Source organism: Heterodontus francisci, chromosome 24, assembly GCF_036365525.1.
Source record: "Heterodontus francisci isolate sHetFra1 chromosome 24, sHetFra1.hap1, whole genome shotgun sequence".
In the NCBI taxonomy this organism is placed as follows: Eukaryota; Metazoa; Chordata; class Chondrichthyes; order Heterodontiformes; family Heterodontidae; genus Heterodontus; species Heterodontus francisci.
Window position 1 is genome coordinate 60,554,153 of NC_090394.1, and position 21,689 is coordinate 60,575,841.

Consider the following 21,689-nt stretch of genomic DNA (forward strand, 5'->3'; position numbering starts at 1 on the left):
TGGTACCTTGAATCCTTCTTTTGAGTCAATCGATCTACATCATCAACACCATCAACTAATTAAGTTTATAGCTACCTCTTACTGACTTCACACAGGATGTTTCAATGTGTGTTTATCCTCCAATTCCCTGGCAACAGAGACCATGAAATGGATTTCCCAACTTAAAAGGTGTTTCTGGTTCACATTCTATTGTAACAGGGACCTTGGAATTTTTAATTCTACCTTCTTAAAGGGGAATTTCAGTGAGTCTTGAAAACTGACCATTTGTTCAATCTTTAATTCGAAAATGTATAATATATCAACTATATCTAAGTTCTACCTATTATACCTATGTTTCATCACAAGTGTTTTGCTGTTCTTTAGAATATATCCAATTTATACAACCTATATAAATTCAACCAAATTAAACCGTTATAAAATGAAAATGCAAATGGCATTTAAACTGTCTGTCACAAGCAGCTGTAAAATCAATCAGAACTTTTCTTGAAAGTATTTATCTTTTTATGAGAATATATCACTCTTTTAAACCCTGTATTTATACGCTTCCTTTGCCTGGAGAATGAATTCAGTTGTCTTGACTGAGGGGATTCTTCCCGCATTTTTTAACTATATTCTCTGTGGGTTATATCGCTCAACTTTAATCTCTAATGTGTCTTTCTTTTATGCACAGAGGGATCTTGAAAAACATACACTTCAGAATGGTCTGTCCTCTCCACCAAGTGACGCTCCCAACACATTGTTCACTTCTCCTCCAAATGTTTCTGCACTCTTGGATATATCATTGCCAGGACCTCCAGATGATGCATTGTCCCAGGGTGGACCCCACAGCCAAATCAGCGACTCCATCATTGAGCTTGCCATCAACTCTACTCAGTATGTTGGTGGTAAGTAGAAGAATTTGTAGTTGTTGATTGTTGTGTGGTGTATTATAGCATGAACCAGATTCATTTGAAAAATAGGGAAGTATTTAAGGTATCTCTGATAAAGCACCGTTGTAGGAATGTCACAGGTAAAATAAAAGTGGGGAAGCTCATCTGTTGAGAAAACTGATGGTGTAAACTAGTAACTATGTTGTGTTGAAACATGTCTTCAAAGTTAACATTTGAATAATAAATGGAGAGTTAGTTGCAGCTAGCAGGGCGTTATGGCTGGGAATTCAACATGAATATTAATTTGTACTGTTGTAATCTAGTTCCTCATTTGATAGCCACATGCCAATTAGTTTTTATTGGGGACAATCAATTAAGTGTCTAACCTATTAAATAAAAAAATAGCATTTATAAAGCGACTTTTATAACTTCAGGATGTCCTAAAGCGCTTTATAGCTACTGAAGTACTTTTGAAGTTGAGTCTCTAATGTAATTTACTCACTGCACCAGCTTCTGACAGATTCATTTGCTTTAAATAGGTGATGGTGCTTCTCTCTCTCCTACAAAGTTGAATGGCAGTGACAGCTCAAAGAGTCTCCCATCTCCCTCAGCCAGTCCTCAACGCAACTGGATTCCTTCTCCCACGCATGATCCACAGTGGTATCCAAATGATTCTGGTGACTCCTCTTTGGGTAGTCTGTTGTGTAAGTGTCTTATAGTTTATTGTCCTCCAAAAGATGTGTTTCACCTCATTATGATTGCACTCCCTAAGTGGAGAAACATATCTTGCAAGGTCTCAGTCCCATTTTAAATCTCTAGCTCGAGCAGTGACTTGTTTCTCAGTTCCCATTCAGTTTCTCCTGAGGCAGTGAAAGATTCAATGTGACTAACTTTCCATAAGCTGATAATGCAAAAATGGATAGCAAGAGTTTCTACAGGTATTTAAAAAGGAAAAGAGTAAGTAAAGTGAGTGTCAGTCCTCTAGAGAGTAAGAATGGGAAGTTAATAGTAAATAATAAGGAAATGGCGGATGAAATTAACAAATATTTTGCTTATGTCTTCACTATAGAAAATACAAAAAAACTTCCAGTAATAGCAATAAATCAGGAGGCGGAAGGAAGAGAGGAACCTGGTGAAATTACAGTCACCAGGAAGCAGTACTGAGCAAACTGATGGAGCTAAGGGCTGACTAGTCCCTTGGTCCTGCTGGGTTTCATCCTAGGGTCCTGAAAGAGGTGGCTAATGAGGTAGTAGATGCCGTTGGTGTTAATTTTCAAAATTTGCTTGATTCTGGAAAGGTCCCATCAGACTAGAAAATAGCAAATATAACCCCTCTATTCAAGTGGGGGAGGCAGAAAATAGGTAACTATAGGCCAGTTAGCTTGATGTCTGTCGTGGGGAAGATGTTAGAATCGATTATTAAGGAGGTTATAGCTGGGCACTCAGAAAAACTCAAGGTAATCGGGAATAGTCAGCATGGCTTTGTGAAAGGGAAATCATGTTTAACCAATTTATTGGAGTTCTTTGAAGGAGTAACATGCGTTGTGGATAAAGTAGAGCTCATTGACGTACTGCACTTGGATTTCCAGAAGGCACTTGGCAAGGTGCCACTTTAAAGGTTATTGTGCAAAGTAGGAGCTCATGGTGTAGGGGGTAACATATTATCATGGATAGAAGATTGGCGGGCTGGCAGAAAACTGAGAGTATGCATAAATTAGTCCTTTTCTGAGTGGCAGGATGTGACGAGTGGAGTCCCGCAGGGGACTGTGCTGGGGCCTCAACCTTTTGCAATTTATATCAATGACTTAGATGAGGGGAGTGATGACATGGTAGCTAAATTTGCAGATGACAAAAGATAGCTAGGAAAGTATGTTGTGAAGAGGACATAAGGAGGTTGCAGACTGATATAGATAAGTTGAGTGACTGGGCAAAAATCTGGCAGATGGAGTATAATGTTCATATATAATATAAAATGTAATGCTGTTCACTTTGGCAGGAAGAATAAAAAAGCAGAGTATTAATTAAACGGAGAACGACTGCAGAATTCCGAGGTGCAGAGGGATCTAGTTGTTTTAGTACATGAATCACAAAAAGTTAGTATGCAGGTTCAGTAAGTAATAAAGAAGGATAAAGGAATGCTTTCCTTAATTATGAGAGGAATAGAAAATAAAAGTAAGGATGTTATGCTTCGGTTATACAGGGCATTGGTGAGACCACATCTCGAATACTGTGTGCAGTTTTGGTCTCCTTATTTAAGGAAGGATGTTAATGTGTTGGAGGTAGTTCAGAGGAGGTTTACTAGATTGATACCTGGAATGAGCAGGTTGTCTTATGAGGAAAGGTTGGACAGACTGGGCTTGTTTCCACTGGAGTTTAGAAGAGTGAGGGGAGACTTGATTGGAGTATGTAAGATCCTGAACGGTCTTAACAAGGTGAATGTGAAAAGGAGGCTTCCTCTTGCGGGTGACTCCAGAACTAGGGGGCACTGTTTTAAAATTAGGGGTTGCCCTTTTTGGACAGAGATGTGGAGAAATTTTTCTCTGAGGGTTGTGCAACTTTAGAACTCTCTGCCTCAGAAGGTGATGGAGGTGGGGTCAATGAAAATTTTTAAGGCAAAGGTAGATAGATTCTTGTTAGGCAAGAGAATCAAAGGTTATTGGGGGTAGATGGGAATGTGGAATTCAAAACACAAACAGATCAGACATGATCTTATTAAATGGCGGAGCAAGCACGAGGGGTCGAATGGCCTACTTCTGTTCCTAATTCGTATGTTTGTAGCTCACACCTTGTTTAGGTCTCATATTTTAACATCTGTACTGAGCTCTTTAATTTCACAATATCTTAGATGTTTTTTTTCTGTCTTTGTATGGTGGTTCTCTGTTTTCCATAAATACACAACAGATATTAATAAAAGCAAAATACTGCAGATGCTGTAAATCTGAAAGAAAAACAGAGAGTGCTGGAAATATACAGCAGGTCTAGCAGCATCTGTGAAGAGAGAAATAGAGTTAATGTTTCAGGTCTGTGACCTTTCATCATAAACTTTTCATCAGAGTTCTAATAGGTTACAGACCTGAAATGTTAACTCTGTTTCTCTCTCCACAGGTGCTGCCAGACCCACACAGATTTTGCTTGCCGGTTCTTCTCTTTGTTATTTAAACCTTCCTCACATGAGTGAAGAATTTTAAAATGTGCTGTGTGTTCATCTGTGTGGAGATATGTGTATCATGTGGAGTACAGTAATAATAATCCCACTGCCTGCTGGTCAAAAGGTAGCATTGGCAAAGACGTCATGGCAGCACACTTTCATGAGCTGGGACAGTGTTTCTTCATGAGCTCCAAAACCTCAACTGATGAATGGTTGGTACAGCGAACCAGAGGGAAGAAACATCTAATGTGACTAAACTGACATGTAATTGGAGAATGAGGGAGATGCAGTAAATTACTCCACAGGGATTGCTGGGAAGTCTGGTATAATCTATATTTTATTTATACATATCCCACTAATCCCAAATCAACTATTACATATGCCATGTCCTTCATCCAGTAATAAACTTAGTTTGTTGATTAGTAATGTTCGAATTGGACATGAGCCATAGTTATGTGTCACTGTCATTACTCCTAGGTTAAAAATAATCCTGGATTTTTATATTGCATGCAGAATTTTAAGAAAGAAAAGCTTTTATTTATCTTGTGTATCTCAAAAACATGCCAAAGCACCACACAATGAATGACTTTGAAGTACATTGTCTGTTATATAGAAAAACCTGGTAGTCATTTTGTGCAAGGCAAAATTCCAAAACCAACCTTGAGGTGAAAGCAGGTAATCTGTTTTTGATAGTTATGAGTGGAATGTTGGCAAGGACTCTGGAAGAACTCCCTACTTTTCTTCAGCCAGTGTAATGGGATGTTAAATGTCCATCTGAACAAGCATACAGGACTTCAAATTAATGTCTCTTGTTTTTTTTTTAATTCTTGTAGTTCTTCTTACTCTAGATATTTTTGGCTTCAATATTTTAAATGACATTTGGTGAGTTGTAGCTCACTATGTCCTCAATCATATTTTCAGTTGTCCTAATGGCTAGTTAAAATGTTTTGATGTGTTCTGCATACTGAACTTTTCAGCTATTGAATGTATCCAGTGCCTCAATGGGATTCTCCTTGTGTTTAAAAAGAGGTAGAATAACGCTGCACTAAACTTTGTTTAAGGTATTAAATGACAAACAATTTTATTAAATAGTAAAAGAACAAATGAACTCTGGAGCAAATATTTTTCAGTAGTTAAATTTTGCTTCTGGTAAATTAGAAAATAATAGTTTGCATCTCTTTTGTGAAAACTAAGTTATAATTAGTTTTTAATGTAGAGAACCTTTTAATCCTTTCTTCACTCAATAGAGAAGTCATCTGGCTTATATAATTTTTCTCATAAGATCTTGCTAACCTCTGTTTGAAAGCTCCAGATGAAACTCATCAAAAAGTATGGGCTGATAAATACCTCAAAACTTTGGTAGGGGTGTTTTATGAATGCTCATTAATTTTAAACAGCTGCAAATCAGACATGTATAAACACATCACGCAACATGTTCGTATTTAAATTAAGTGACCCATCTTCCCTTAAGAAAATGACCTAGAAACTAGCTGAACAATCATTGAAACAATTTAACAACTAAAGATGTGATGTGATTTCTGAGAGTGGAGCTTGTTTTAATCCCTTATGCACTGTGATAGAATTAAAGAAGCAAGTGCCAAGCTGGATCTTTGACAAGATGCTTTTATTTTATCACCATCTCATCCAAAGGATGAAACCTCCACAACATTACTCTTTCAGTACTGCACAGAAGTGTTGACATAGCTTATGTGCTGCAGTCCTGGAGTTGGCCTTTAACCCACACCTTCTGACTCGGAGAAAGAGGTGCTACTGAGCCAAGCTGACACTAAAAAGACAATGAAGTTGGATTTTGGCCTTCCAAGGATCTGTGTTACTATTTTGTGGTTCAGGACATACTGTACTTTTAAGAGAAATGCAGTGTATTCAATCGATATGTTCTGGGTTGGTTGCAGCAAGCCTAATTTCACCTGAAAAGGGACGGAAGATGCTAACAACTGGCAACAGCAATAGCAATAGCAACTCTCTGCTTGGAACAAGCCTATTGGATGGAAACTCCAGGGATTCTTTTGTGTCCCGCTCATTAGTAGATGTCTCTGAGGTAAGAGCTCTATTTGAAAAGTAGCTTAAGCAATGCTTTAAGAAGAAAATTCAAAGCATCTTAAAAAAAAAACAATTATGTGTTAATGAGCGTTTAAGGCTCAAACCTAAGCTACCAATGGATTTTTAGTATTATGACTTAAGTTATGCATTTGGTTAATACAGCTTTTCAAGTTAAATATTCTTGGCAAATTGACTGAAGATTGAAATGTTGATTTATCCACAGATTTTGAGGCACTGAGGTCTTTGTAAAACTAACCTGGTTGCTATGGGAACATATTGAGTGAACACTGCAGCTATTGATTTTTGAGTTGGCAGAATCCATCAGTGCAATTAAACATGGTTAACATCCATTTGATCCTAAATATTCAAACATATTTCAGTAACTTTCAATTTCAATATCAGTGCTGTACAGGGAGAAAAATACACTTTATGAACAGCACTTTTGGCTAATTATATATTTTAGTGGATGAGTCCCTAATTAATATTGATCTGGAATGTTTGTTGCAAGTTGTTGCAGTGATCATTGATATTTTCCTGGCTGCTGGATTTCATGGAGCAGTCAGTAGAATTCTCTATAATCAAGAGGCTTAGAACTTTGCAGCTTTGATTACCATTTATCTGAAAGGAGAGTGAGGGTCCAACAAGAAAACACCAATATTATTTTTGTACATAAAATAGTTCAACAAACTGGTACCTTTTTAACTTTCTAAGCACTGGTAAGAATAATTGTTCCAACAGTGTGAAGCTCCTGTTATTGAGCAAGGGAAAGATTTGCATTCCCATTCTTTCTTCAGCAGTGCTTTTATCTTTACAAAAAATGTATTCTTTACAGATTTGCAGTAGTATAACATGGCTTTAATTCTGAATTGGCCATGAAATGCAGCATTTCAGATATGTAACTAAATTTTCCGTCCATGGCTAATTCAAAGGAAGGTTTGGAATGTTTTGGGTCCTTTTGGAAAAAGACTTTGCAAATACACCAGTGTTATTGACCTGCTGAACCATGAAATCACTTTGAAGCATTTTTATTTCATAGCTGGCCTATTGGCGTCACAGTGTTCATCTGAGGATAGCACTTCTATTTCCCTCCTACCTCCCCCTCTCATCCCCACCAACACCAAAAAACATAAATGGTAATCAAAGAAGGTAAAACAAAAAACTGGCCAAGGGATAAGTTCACCTATTATAGTGTATCAAGTATTTCTAGTAACTGACAAAAGGCAAGTATTAGCAGCGAACAACTTGGTCAAATTCTCAAAGGGAAAGAAGATAGGAGAAACTTAAATTTTCATTTTAAGCATTTGTTCTATATGTTAGATCATGTACTCAATTTCAGGCTAGTTGTCTTTGTTGTCCAGGTCGACTCTCAGCTGGTGTGTATGATGAATGAAAGCAGTGTGGATTACATTGCCCGCTTTAATGACCTCGCCCAAGAGCTCTCGGGGGCTGAGACTTCAAGGAAGGAGATACTTTTTGACAGCGGCCCTCCAATTGGTGATCTCTCACAGTAAGGTCATGAACCGAACAAAGGGGCACATTTAGAACCCCCCATTTCTCAGCACCTTGCCAATTAAATTGCCCGTAACGGGCACTGACTACTGGAGGCTCCATTTGTAAATGACACTGAGAGATTTGAAAATGTGCAATACGTTTGACAGTACTTCCTGTGAATCAGTATTAGATTTATGATAACATTAAGCTAGCAGTCAGTGATACTGCATGAAGCTACAAAACAAAAGAGGCCAAAAGGATCCTGCGATGGGACTGAACACTAGGGTGAAATTCTCTTCCAACGTCTGAAACTGAAATGCCGTTCGAGCATGTGCTTGGATTAGGCACAGAAACAAAACTGCTTGCAAGAACTCAAGGATTTTGATGCAGATCTGGTGATCTTATGGCTTGTACCAAGTTATTCCTGGATTGATGATGAATGTTCTGAGGGAGTTATACAAACCTTTCGTTATATATAACACACCCATTTGTGCTTTCCATTAAAAGCAAAATCAAGTAATCCTAGTGGGAACATAAAACATTAGTGACTGTATTCTACTTGAAGGAATATGTTAAAATAGATGGCTTACATGGTTGTAGTGATAATTCTGTTGGTGTGAGACTGTTTATGGTACAAGGAGATCATTAAACTGATGGTAGCTTAGGCTCACTGAATTTGGTCCCCATTGTAGCAGTATGCCCCTTAAATAATTGTCTAATGTACAGGTGAATACTTCTGCAAATTCCCTTTGAGGTGCATGGTGTTGATGCAAAGTACATTCAGGAAGTCCACAGATATGTGAACTGTGCACATGTGAACTAAGGAACTAGGCAGTAACAAGCAAGTCTCTGATGGTCACTTTAAGAATTAAATCCATCTCTTAATCTGCACATATGGTTTGGAAGGTGATAGTTTATTTGCAACGGGTTATCTGTTCATCAGGGTTTTCGTTGTCTTGGCAAGAGCTTCCCATGTCTATAATACTGCCTGCTTTGTTCACACACCATTCTAGGTTTCCCATTCACTCTGGCCCTTCCCATCTTTCTAGTTTATGGTTATATAATTCTGGCATTAGTGGATCTCCTCCATTTTCTGTTCTCTTTGTCCAGAGCTGCTGAAACAGCTTTAATGGGCCATTCTAGTCTGCAACTGGCTGTGGTGTATGATTCAGATGCAGTTTTGGTAATCTCTCTAAATGCCTGGATGACTTATATTTTACAAGATGGAAACAAGTTGTTTGGCACAACTAGGCCCATTACTGGATCTCAGCCTCTTGACCGCTTTCTGAAAGTTGATGCTTAGTACAGTATCATTTTATTGCTTCACCCAAAATCAAGCTTCTAGATACACCTTCCCAATTTGTTCTGCATTGTTGATTTTAAATGTCAGTTTTCCGTTCACCTTTCACCATTTCCCTTTTAAATGTATAGAACTCTAATTACATATAAGATTTTCCATCCTAAATATAGCTCCTGTTTTTAGCTTTTTTTGGATTGTGTCTTCCTGCTGTGCTTTAGGTTTGAGATGTGGTACCACTTTTTTCTTAACATGAAACTATTTCAGTTGCTGACTCCCAACCACACTAAAACAGCAGTTGTGTGATTTACCTTTTAAGAAGTGCTACTTGGGCTTTCCATGTCTACGGGATCCACTGAACCACTGTTGAACTTTCCAAATTTATTTTTGACTTTTTTTATCTTATTAGAGAGGCTCCTGTGTTGATCTCTCAGAACATAAGGAGGAGTGGAGCTCTGTGTCCAAGCACATGTGTACTGATTTGCTGCCTGTGAGCTTAGTGCAAGGAGCAGCAGCAGTGTAACTCTGGTCTGCTGGCTGAGCATCAAATATACAAGTAAGATTCTCAGAAGAATTTTGCAGTTTTAAAAAAAATATGTAGCTCGAGTGCTACAGGTTGTGCATTACCTGTAGTCTAACTGTAGCCCAGCTGCTAGCATTGTTAATTTTATATAGCACACACCTGCGCTTTATTTCTTAATCCAAACTACTGTTAAACAATTAGATTGATGTACAGCATAGCCCTGGAGTATATTGAAGGATTATCTTGCAACACTACTGTCCAACAGCATCTAATTGTTACTCGTCGGCTCTGGGCCATGTACTTGCATCCTTAGGCTGCCCAGGAACAGGGAAAGCACTTAAAAAGCTGAATCATACAACAGTAGGCCATTGTACTGGGACCACCAGTGCATGTTACAGTGCAGTACTTGTGCCCCTAGTTTATTTAAAATGAGCTACACGTCAGAAATAATGACTTAAGAACAGTCTAGGCTGTGGTTTCACCAGATATGCACATGATTTGAGGATTATGGAAAAATAAACTGCATGTGACACTGGCAGTCCACAATCTGTAGCACTCGAGTTATGTATTTTTTTAAATTGTAAAACTCTTCTGAGAATCTGCTGCTAATCTGTATTTATCATCCAATTTATTTTGTATTTTCTACTTTGGCTCAGACCAAAAGAAGTACACAAAGAAACAAAATGTTGGCATCTTCAGCATTTTATCCCATTAATTCGGTTTCCCTCATGAAGTTTCAGCAAATTTTCACTGCTTTATTAAAAGAATTTGCTTAAGATACAAGCATCTTAAATATGATTTTAAAGATTCCTGTAGAGTTGCAATGGCACAACATTTGGAATTGGAGAAGTTATAATTTGCACATTTGTTGAGTAATGAAGAAAGAATCTATGTTTGTATTTTTAGTTTGGTGCACCTGGTTTGTACTGGAGTGAAGAGAAGACAGTAGTTGTGCACTCAGTTTTTTTTTCAGGGGTAATAGTGTCTTTTTGGTAGTTTTCTCCTGTTTTTATTTCCTATCTTTTCCAACATTATTGCAGAAACAGTTTCACAAAAGACCAGTCAGCACATGGGAACTCTACCCCTTTTGTTGCATCTTAACAATATTCCATCTTTCTTATTTTTAACTATGCTATTTGTGTTTGATTCAATTAATGTTGTGGATGATTGCAACTGTGATTTGTGTTAGATGGCCCCAAACAGTGGCCAGTAGTACAGAATAGAGACTATTCACTGGGTGTGTTATAATGTCTACTTGGTTTGTACAATTCTTAAGTCTATTCTCTGCATCAATTAAAATGGAAGAACTTACTGAGAATTTTTTTTTTTTGTAAAACAAAGTTAGATTAATTTTCCAAGCGAGTCCAAACTCAGACTCCACTTGTTCCTCCAGACTCGAGCCTCGCATTAGGAAAGTTCTGAATGCAGAATGAAATGTTTGTCAGAATTCAAAGCTTCAGTACTTTTCATTGGCTAATCCCAAAAGTCACTCTAGATTTTCTATTTTTAAATTCATCGCTATTTCAGAGATTATCCAAGTGTAACCTTTCATCCTCTTTCTGCTGCTGTGCGTACAGCTACAGTTTTTATATTTCCCTTTTTCATTAACTCCCTCTGATGTTTGAATTTTGGTTCTTGTCCAAGATTATGAAACTAAAGGTACCATTTCTTCAGTAGTGGTTGTTAAGTGTTGCAAGTGTAAGGGAATGCTTTCAACAGCTAGTAGCTGCAGGGAAGAAATCCCTTTCATTTTCCCAATACAGTCATTGTTCCAATTGAAGAATCTCTGTAGAGTTCATAGTGTGAGTCCCCTGAAAGGCATATAATTTGATATCCTCACATTTTAGACTCTATCTGTGGGAATGTGTGGCTTGTTGCAAATGACAATTGCTAACAGTAGATGAAGTGGTATTCAGTTTTCATCTTAACTTGCCTCCTACCAACATCATCCAGCCCAGCTGGGATAAGAGTGAATATATCTTTATTGCTGTTAGAATTTGGTGTTGCACAACCACATGATGCCTTTACACAATCCTCATCAGCTGACTTGCAAATAAATGGCTGCTCCTCTCAGATTCTGATAGGTTGTTCCAAACAGAAACCAAATCTGGCATGTAAGACTTGACCAAACCAAGACAGAGTTCAGCTCTCAGAAGACTGGTGTAATTAGCATTTAGTTAGACCATGCAGCAGCCCAACATAGATCAGACCAGTTTTAATTTGGTCATGAGTGAACTATAACTAAAATCTTATCAACGTGGTGAGCACCTTAAAAGAACATCAGTTTATTAATTGTCCAAAGACGGAAGAATATAGTGTGCCATAGTTGTTGTGGCATTCATTCCATTGCATGACATAATCCTGACAACTCTGAAAATGTTGTGACTTGGTCCCAAAATTGGTTTAATAGCAGCGCTCATATGTATGTACAGCTGTGTTCACCCTGCAATTGATGATGGGTGCACGTAACTAAATTCCCACCAATCAAACTTGATGTAACCCTTGCAGTGTATTGTGCTAAATGTACACCACAGTATCAAAGTGGGCAGATTGACAGCCATCAGTGAGAGAGCTTCCTAATTTCCTATAGACTTGTTAAGAGCTGTGCTGGGTTTTTATCCACTGAGGCTGAAAATCCCACAATGCCAGATGGCCTTCTAGCCAGTTAATTCAGCCACTGGTTTTGGTTTACAGCTCCTTCAATCTTTTATAGCAGTTTGTATTTTTGTGATTGTGTGGATTATTGATAGTATGTTTCTGTTGAAATGAACTTAATTTGCTACAAAACATTTTTATTTTTTGCGCAGGGCAACGTTTTCATTTTACATGCAGTAGTGCTAATCTGTTAACTGCTTTTTAGTAGTTTTTTTTAAAAAAAATTGCACTGAAAGATATATATTTCAAATATGAACTTAAACTGGTGCATTATTCATGCAAGTATAACAAATTAGCAATTTTTCTAATTCTTCCTCCAATTATTCCAAAGCCTCTTAACCAACAACACCAATGAGACCTGAAGTTTGGTTATCTCCCTCAGTGGTATGTTACCAATATTCTTTTATGTGTATGACGTTCCTTTGATGAACTACAGGAGCATTTCTTACAACTGAAAGCACATTGGTAACTCATCACAATATTGTGGCATTCTTTCTGTTCAAGTTTGAATGTCGTTCTGGGCTGTGCTGAGTAACTGTTATTTACTGTCACTCAACAGTTCAAAAATGCCACCAATTGCAGTTGAATTCTTTACAGCATACACCTAGCAGTATTACTTTGTATTCATAGGAATATAGGAACAGGAGTAGGCCATGCAATTGTTTCACTTTTACAGCTAGGAACAGCTGTCATCCTGCTGACCCAGTATAATTGACCTGTCCTCAACCTGTGCTTTGTGACTGAAGCTTTGAATCTTGACTTTTTTGTTTCAGCTCATTTTGAAAGTGTTGGGTGAGTGTTATGTATTAAAGAGAAGATTCCCCATCAGAGCTTTTTTTTTAAAAGAAAGAATGGATAAATGAAAAATTATTAATCCTTAGCATCCCTTTTAAATCCTTGGGTGCTGATACCTGATTTGAGGAACATGGCAACATGATGGAACTGAATTAACAGCAGACAGTTTATAACCTTGTGTGTATCCACCATTGTGTTTAAGTCATATATATTTACCGTCCATGCATTTTTGGGCTCAGTTACTCCTGCCTAACCCACTGCAATCATCTGCACTTATGGACGATTGGATTATGTCACTAGCATCCATTGTTTAAACAATAAAATCAGTAGAAGTACAGAAAAACACTGATCCTAATTCTGTGTAATGGTTTTAGAAAAGGTGCTGATGGGGAGACTCTTATGAAGTTCTGATTGATGCACTACAATAGAAGGTTTTTCTTTGGCTTTGGAGCAGGTTCTGAATGGCTTTTATGTAAATGTTGTACAGAAGCAGAAGAAGATTGTTCATAGCGTTGTTTCGATAAAAAGCCATATCAGTTGTAAAGGTTTTCGTCCCCTTTTGAGATGTGAAAACTTTTAAACAAAACAATTCATAAACTGCCCTTCCCTGATCTTTGTACCAAATGTGTAAATTATTTTTGACTATTTATTCTGTATGATTTTAAGAGTTTTTGTGGTTATTTAATATGCAAAGAAGCTGTTAAACTTCCATGTTGGGTTCTTTGTTTAACCTGTAGAGCTGTTTTTTATTCTTGCTGATAAACACATTTTAAATACAGCAAAAGTGATATTTTTACTTCTGTTTTTCCATTTGGGAAGTAGGTACAATGTACTTACACACCGAGTTAATACCTTGCGTACAAATGGTAAGGTCTGAGTAGCCACGCATATTTGGCCTCAGACTTGATTATGCTAAAGATGGCACTGCGAGAAAAGGTCACACTGGTAAGTGCTCCAAGTTCGAACTGCGGCCAGCGGGTACATGGCCATGTCAGGGAAGACATTGGGTGTTTAGGAGAGGCAATGATCAGGGGTTTGTGAGACATAGGCTGAAATATGTTACAAAAGGATATTTTGCCTTGGTTTTCACAGAAGAGCTGTAGTGGAAATTAGGTGAGGTGAGAGTGACTGCCCTTGACATCAAGGCAGCATTTGACCGAGTGTGGCATCAAGGAGCCCTAGCAAAACTGGAGTCGGGGGAAAATTCTTCACGGGTTGGAGTCATACCTAGCACAAAAGATGGTTGTGCTTGTTGGAGGTCAATCATCTCAGTCCCAGGCCATCACTGCAGGAGTTCCTCAGGCCCAACCATTTTCAGCTGCTTCATCAATGACCTTCCCTCCATTATAAGGGTCACAATATTCAGCACCATTCGCAACTCCTCAGATTCTGAAGCAGTCTGTATCCCTATGCAGTAAGTCCTGGACAACATTCAGGCTTGGGCTGATAAGTGGCAAGTTACATTTGTGGCACACAAGTGCCAGGCAAGATAATCACCAACCAGACAGAATCCAATCATCTCCCCTGGACATTCAATGGCATTACCATTGATGAATTCCCCACTGTCAACATCCTAGAGGTTACCATTGACCAGAAACTGAACTGGACCAGCCATATAAATACTGTGGCTACCAGAACATGTCAGAGGCTGGAAATTCTGCAGCAAGTAATTCACCTCCTGCCTCCCCAAAGTCTGTCCCATCATCGACAAAGCACAAGTCAGGAGTATGATAGAATACTCTCCACTTGCCTGGATGAGTGCAGCTCCAGCAACATTCAAGAACCTCACGCTATCCAGGACAAAGCAGCCTGCTTGATTGTCACCCCATCCACCACCTTCAACATTCACTCCCTCCAACACCGACACACAGTGGCAGCAGTGTGTACCATCTACAACATGCACTGCAGCAACGCACCAAGGCTCCTTCCACAGCATCTTCCAAGCCCATGACCTCTACCACCTCAAAGGACAAGGGCAGTAGATGCATGGGAACACCACCACCTGCAAGTTCCCCTCCAAGCCACACACCAGCCTGACTTGGAATTATATTGCCGTTCCTTCACTGACCTTGAACTCCCTAACACTGTGTATCTACACCACATGGACTGCAGTGGTTCAAGGCAGCTCACCACCACCTTCAAGGGAAATTGGGGATGGGCAATAAATGCTGGCCTAGCCAGTGATGCCCACATCCCATGAAAGAATTTTCAAAAATAAAAAGGCCCATAAGAAGATCATGGATCAATTAAATAGTGATAAGGAAATACTTGGGGGAAAAAATGGTGGAAAAAATACTGGATACCAATGGCATGCAGCCTAGAAAGCTGATGGAAGTAGCAAGCAAAGGCACAATCCTTCAAATATCCTTGGATTATACAAGTTGTTAGAGGATCCACGAAGTTGAAGGACAAGGTACATAGCTCTTTAAAAAAATTAAAACAAAGTAGGGGCATAGTGCTAAACTTAGAGATCATTGTGTACACTAGTTAAAATACTGTTTTGGGCAGCTACGTTAGGCAGGATGTCAAGGCCATGGAAATAGTGTAGATTTACAATAATACCATGGATATGGTACTAAAGGAAGGAAGACAGGCTAGGGAAAGTTGGGCCTTTATAGAGCAGAAAATGTTAAAATATCTAATGGGGTATTCAAAATTTCCAGAATATTTTTTTCCCATTCATTCACAGGATATGGGCATCGCTGGCAAGGCCAGCATTTATTGCCCCTCCCTAATTGCCCTTGAAGGTGGTTGACAATAGAGTAGTTTGCTAGGCCATTTCAGAGGGCAGTTAAGAGTAATCTGTATTGCTGAGAGTCTGGAGTCACATATCGGCCAGATCAGGTAACTGTTACAGAACCTGGTGGGAAGATGTTAAAGCACAGATCAGCCATGAACTAAATGAATGGAGGAACAGGTTCAAGAGGCTGAAATGGGATGGCCAACAGTGGCAGAGGTGCTTAACTGGGTGCACAAGAATGGCTATGATTACCTTGCAAGCTGATTATATGGGGATGCAATTACTCTGTGTGCAGCTGCAATCTTAAACACCCCCACCCCTCCCTACAGCCATGTGTGATGAACAGTCCCAGATCCTACACCAAAACACTGCCATCACCAAATGGTGCTCAATCCTAGTGCACAGGAATCCTGGATCAGATTCTCTAAATTTATTAATCTCACCCACCTAGTGAACAAATCCCATCAGTGTAGTCTCTTTGCAAGTTATTATCCTCAAGTACCTTTAAGCGCTCTGATCATCGTAAAACATTGCAAACTGCTTGACAGGAGCGCAATTGGACAAAAAAATGGCACCAAGCCAAAGGAGACATTAGGGCAGGTGATCAAAAGCTTGGTCAAAGACGCAGGCTTTAATGTGAAACAACTGTTCAGAGGAGAATTGTCTTTGTCTGGAGAATGAATTAAATGCAATGAGAAATATTACAGCAGCCAATATGTTTATTTAAAGCATTTTTACAGCAGTGTACAAAGTTACTTCTGGAAGGATTAGAATTCATTGTAAAATAAACTCTATATAAATATAGTTTTAAAAATACTCCAGTCTTAAGAAAAACAACAAACAATATAAATGTTTATAATACAAGCATAAGGAAGACTATATTTTCATCTTTATATGAACCTTCAGTCTCTGTTACAATCTCAAACTCCACCAGATAACATGCAGGAGAGCTTAACATAAAAGGAAAGTAAGTTAAATAAAGTCTATTTCATTACAATTTATCAAAAATTGTACATCCAGCCACAGATTATGAGGTTTTCTTTACCTGTGGAATGTAACTCAGACACAGCAATATTCCATGAAGTATTCTCAACAAAGCTTCAACCAAAAAACTAGTGGATAAACCAATCAAGGCACCTATGTAATTGAGGTTAAAATTGTTTTTGCTAAATGTCAATATGGCCAGAAAAAAAATTCCATTTCATCCCACTCTAATAGCAGACGATGAACAAAAAAGTGACATATGCTTTGCCTACTCTGCACATTCAACTTGGTTATTTTGATATTTTTATTGCATTTTCTAAATGAGGCAGTAAGTCTGGAAAGTATATTGCAACGCTCATTTGGTGGTGGGCACAATATGGCTGAATTCATAATGCATATTCTACCCCACATTAGGCCGAGGATATTACTTTGGTTGAAGCAGGTTGCTAGAATGCTGTTGAGGTTCCTACCACTGGGGAGTTGTACCTTGGAGAAATTAACTGCTGGTAAGTTCTTTATAATAAGTTTAATGTGTTCTATGCTTGATCTTTACAACGCTACATGAGCATACTTGAATCAGAACATTTTTAAATTCACACAGCATTGTGCTTTTTAAAAATTCTGCTCGCAAAGCTAAATTGTAAGCTTCCAGAATGGTGGTTGGTGCCTGTTACATTGCCACATGATCCACTCTGTGGGTCCCAAACATCTGAATGCTGAATTAGAGATGATTCCTAAATAAATTTCCTACCTGCCCTTGCCCCTTCAACAAAAAAATCCAAACATACAGACATTTTACTTAGAACACATACTATACAGAAGGCGGCAGTAAATAACCCACCTCTGACTGGTAACAAAACTAGTATTCTTTCAATGATGTGAGTGATACTGGCTCTCCAAATAAGCCTACCAGAAAAGTAAGCATTTTGCTTGAGCTTTGCTAGAAGATTGGAACAGCTTCAGCTGTGTTCTGTTAACTATCCATGTGTGTGCAAATAAATATCCAGATGCTTGGCTGTGTGGTTAGTCACTGAGTACAGAAATGCTCTGCCTGTTGTCCCATGGTAAGTTGGCATCACACCCACTCACATCAATATGATATCTATGCCAGTTGCTTTACAAAGCATCTTTATACATTAGTTTGTTGCTTTGCAAGACACATTTCAGTACCTATCAGCAACTGAAAAGTGAGCCAACAGTGCATTTTATTATCAATAATCTGTTTTCGCAAGTAAGTCACTATTGCTTTATGAATAAGATGTATTCACAGCAAATCCCTTTTGGAAATTGTTGAAGTGGTATTGACAAGAACCAAACAGGTGGCTATAGGGGAAAAAAACCCACACCTAAATGTTAACTTCAGTTAACATTTTTCATTGTTTGAATTTAGCTAAAGATTGCCATGGTGATCGTCCCAAATTTTAGCCCATTTCTTTGTATCTACAGCATACATTTTAAAATGATTTGGGGAACAGTTAGTGGTGCCCACATCCAGTGGACTTATTAGAAAGTCAGCAGCTGCTAGTTGGATACCATGTTTGAGTTTTTCAGCACTGCTTTTTCAGGTATATTCACAGAGGTGGCCACATCCAGCTGGGCAATGTGAACTAGTCCTTAACCAGTTCATGATGTGCTGCAAGTGTCCACCATGGCTACATCCCTGGCACCAAACAAACAGCCCTTTAACAACTTGATGGCACACAGCACACATGCTAGCACACTGGCGGCATCTAAAACACAAAAACATGCAACAGCAGGTTAGAGAGAAAATAATACTGGCAGTTATTTTAAAATACATTACTCTTCCACCATTGGTGGTACAGTGTCAGAGTTATACAGCACAGCAACAGGCCCATCGTGTCTGTGCCAGCCATCAAGCACCTAATTATTCTAGTCCCATTTTCTAGCATTTGGCCCGTAGCCTTGTATGCTACGGCATTTCAAGTGCTCATCTAAATACTTAAATAATGTGAGGGTTCCTGCATCTACCACCCTCTAGGTGAAAATTTTTTTCCTCAAATCCCCTCTAAACCTCCTGCCCCTTACCTTAAATCTATGTCCTTTGTTATTGACCCCTCCACTAAAGGAAAAAGTCTCTTCCTATCTAACCTATCAATGCCCCTCATAATTTTGTATACCTCAATCATGTCCCCCCTCAGCCTTCTCTGTTCTAAGGAAAACAACCCTAGCCTTTTCAGTCTCTCTTCATAGCTGAAATGCTCCAGCCCAGGCGAATCTCCTCTACACCCTCTCCAGTGCAATCACATCCTTCCTATAGTGTGGTGCCCAGAACTGTACACAGTACTCCAGCTGTGGCCTAACTAGCGTTTTATACAGCTCCATCATAATGTTCCTGCTCTTACATTCTATGCCTCGGCTAATAAAGGCAAGTATCCCATATGCCTTCCTTACCACCTTATCTACCCGTGCTGCTGCCTTCAGTGATCTATGGACAGGTACACCAAGGTCCCTCTGACCTTCTGTACTTCCTAGGGTCCTACCATCCATTGTATATTCCCTTGCCTTGTTAGTCCTCCCAAAATGCATCACCTCACACTTCTCAGGCTTAAATTCCATTTGCCACTGCTCTGTTCATCTATTTCATCCTGTAATCCAAGGCTTTCCTCCTCACTATTTACGACACCACTAATTTTCATGCCATCTGCGAACTTACTTAACATACCTCCTATATTCATGTCTAAATCATTAATGTACACTACAAATAGCAAGGGTCCCTGGGGTACACCAGTGGCCGCAAAAACTCGTAAAAACAACCCTTGACCATTACCCCCTGTTTCCTGCCACTAAGGCAATTTTGTAGCCAAATTGCCTTGGATCCCACGGGCTCTTACCTTCTTAACCAATCTCCCATGGGGGACCTTATCAAAAGCCTTACTGAAGTCCATGTAGACTACATCAACTGCTTTACCCTCATCTACACTTCTAGTCAGCTCCTCGAAAAATTCAATCAAGTTGAGTGAAGTTGAAATTGCAGACATGGCCCCTCTCTCCCACTGTAATTGGCAAGAAACTGCTTGGATCCCCCAGAAAAACGGTATAAAATGCCCTAAAATTTTTCAAGGCCAATATGTTTACTAAACAGCTATAGCTCCAGATTTTCGCAACAATTACTTCCAAGTATATTTCTTTCACTATTAATGGAATGTACTTAACTCCACATTACAAAAGGATGATATGCAGCCAGCAAAAGTAAAATCCAATGCATCTTATTTATTCAGGCAAAAGCAATGCCATCTTAAATATATCCATAGGACCTCCCCTGTTTGCACAGCTCTATTTATTCTTCTCACCAAAGAGAGATATTTAGCATATGGATCTCTTTAGGCAATGTGTACATCCAGCTCATGAGTCTACTGTAATTTCAACTTATACGTACCTAGTTCATATAGTTCAGGTTCAAAGAATAAAAACTTGAACGAAGTGGAACGGTATGCCTTTATGGACACTATTGGATTGGTTCTCAAGATCACACTTATTGACAATAACTAGTTACCCCAAGGAGGTGGGCCTAGTCCTTGAACCACTGAACTTATGCAACAATTGTTTACACTGGGCAGCTTGCCAAGCCATTTCGGAAAAAATCAACCACAATGTGGGACTGGAGTCAAATGGAGGCCAGACCAGGCAGAGAGAGAGTTGGGTTGGTTTGGGTTTTTAATGACTACCTGGAAGCATTCATCATTGTCTTTCTGCTGCTACCCCATCAGTTATGCACTTGAATCTGGTTACACCATACATGCCAACTTTTCCTAATTGCCCAAAGTGAAAGGAAAGAAAAGGGAGAGGTGGGATCACACTATAGGGCTAATTCTGTGATCAGGACCTCCCTGCAAGGTGGCACATAGAGTTAGCCTTAAGTAAGTGCTTTTCAGCTATATTAGATAGAACCATCACTAGCTACAGATGAGCAATTGTCTGCGCTGTGCTATTTGGTTCAACCAATTATAGAACCTGCTCTTATGATCTCTAGGAACAGAGAATTCAACGCTATTTTCATCACTGCTGAAGGTGATATTACTCGACTTTTCTCTTGTTCTTGCCTATTTCTCCCCCACCCCCAAGGTTACCAGTGGTGTTCTCCATTTTGAACCGTTTCTCAATAAAACTTGCATGTGGTAGAAAGAATTGCAGAACACTCAAGGTTATAGGCCTTAAGATAGCGTAAAAGGGGGGGGGGGGGGGGGGGGGGGGGGAGAGAAAACACTATGCTGAGTACTAACTTTTTTTCTTTCAGTAATAGAAATGGGTCTGCGTCGGTTTCAGTCAAAAAGGAATTCTGGACAAGTACTAAGTTCAAACATTTCCAGCTTGCCCCTACTAGAATTTAATCATTAGCGTTCTATCCATACAATTGGCAGAGACACTGCACTCTTCTAGCTTTCCAGCAGTTATTACAGACATAGCCCACCTATCACAGATCCAGCCTTTGCTGCTCATTGGTCGTTTACAGTTGCTGCAGTTGATGTGAAGGGTGGTTGATGCCTGGTTAAAACAATTGATGGAGCTGCACGTGCTCAGCTTGATCACCTCATTTGAGACATTCCACAGTTTGAAACGCTGTAGCAGGTCAATGTACGAAGTGTACCAGTGTTCCTGGCAAAAAAAAGGCACAGTACCAAAGATTCAGTGCAATGGTCAGTATTTTCCCAGGCTAGGGTTGTTTAGTCAACAATGCCCTTTAAACAAAACATCCCAAATGCTACAAGTGTAAAAGAGCAACACAGAGCAATGATGTTTACGGGAGAGAGAATGAAAAGCATGGCAGAAAGGGTAGTTTCAGAGCATTTTACAAAATTGGGGAAGTAGGTTAGGGAAGGAGTTTCAAAGAGTAAGGCCAATGTGACTAAAGGCTGTCACCAATGGAGGGGCAAGAATGCCACAAGGTCAGAGTTGGATTGCAGAGCATTGCTAAAACATGGGGCTAGAGATGAGAGAGTAGGATGGGACAAGGTCACAAAAGAGTTGTGTAAGCCAAAGAAAAGATTGTGAATTTAATGCATTGTAGGATAGGAAGCCAGTGAAGGCCGGTGAGGATAAGCTTGCTTGCAGGGTTCAAGTGGGAGATTTTGGGATGAAGGCAGTTTGTGTAGAGTGGCGCTCAGGAG

General features: G+C 39.2%; 2 protein-coding genes across 11 annotated transcripts in view; one reads left to right on the forward strand and one right to left on the reverse strand.

The window, feature by feature from the left end:
* The window catches only part of cramp1 (cramped chromatin regulator homolog 1), a 109,766-nt gene extending 96,175 nt beyond the window's left edge, over nucleotides 1-13,591 (forward strand). For 6 of the 7 annotated variants that reach the window (XM_068056347.1, XM_068056350.1, XM_068056346.1 and 3 more), the window contains 4 exons: nucleotides 671-884; nucleotides 1,409-1,573; nucleotides 5,931-6,076; nucleotides 7,437-13,591. In XM_068056347.1, coding sequence (XP_067912448.1) covers nucleotides 671-884; nucleotides 1,409-1,573; nucleotides 5,931-6,076; nucleotides 7,437-7,589 — 678 coding nt within the window. In that variant the 3' untranslated portion in view covers nucleotides 7,590-13,591. Of the gene's footprint in view, nucleotides 1-670; nucleotides 885-1,408; nucleotides 1,574-3,974; nucleotides 4,140-5,930; nucleotides 6,077-7,436 lie in introns of those variants that run through there. The other variant, XM_068056351.1, reaches the window with a different exon arrangement.
* Nucleotides 13,592-16,312: 2,721 nt separating this feature from the next.
* Nucleotides 16,313-21,689, reverse strand: part of wdr24 (WD repeat domain 24) — a 28,795-nt gene continuing 23,418 nt past the window's right edge. For all 4 annotated transcript variants that reach the window (XM_068056357.1, XM_068056353.1, XM_068056354.1 and 1 more), the window contains exons 9-10: nucleotides 20,993-21,177; nucleotides 16,313-18,293 (exon numbers count right to left, since the gene is read on the reverse strand). In XM_068056357.1, coding sequence (XP_067912458.1) covers nucleotides 18,125-18,293; nucleotides 20,993-21,177 — 354 coding nt within the window. In that variant the 3' untranslated portion in view covers nucleotides 16,313-18,124. The remainder of the gene's footprint in view (nucleotides 18,294-20,992; nucleotides 21,178-21,689) is intronic.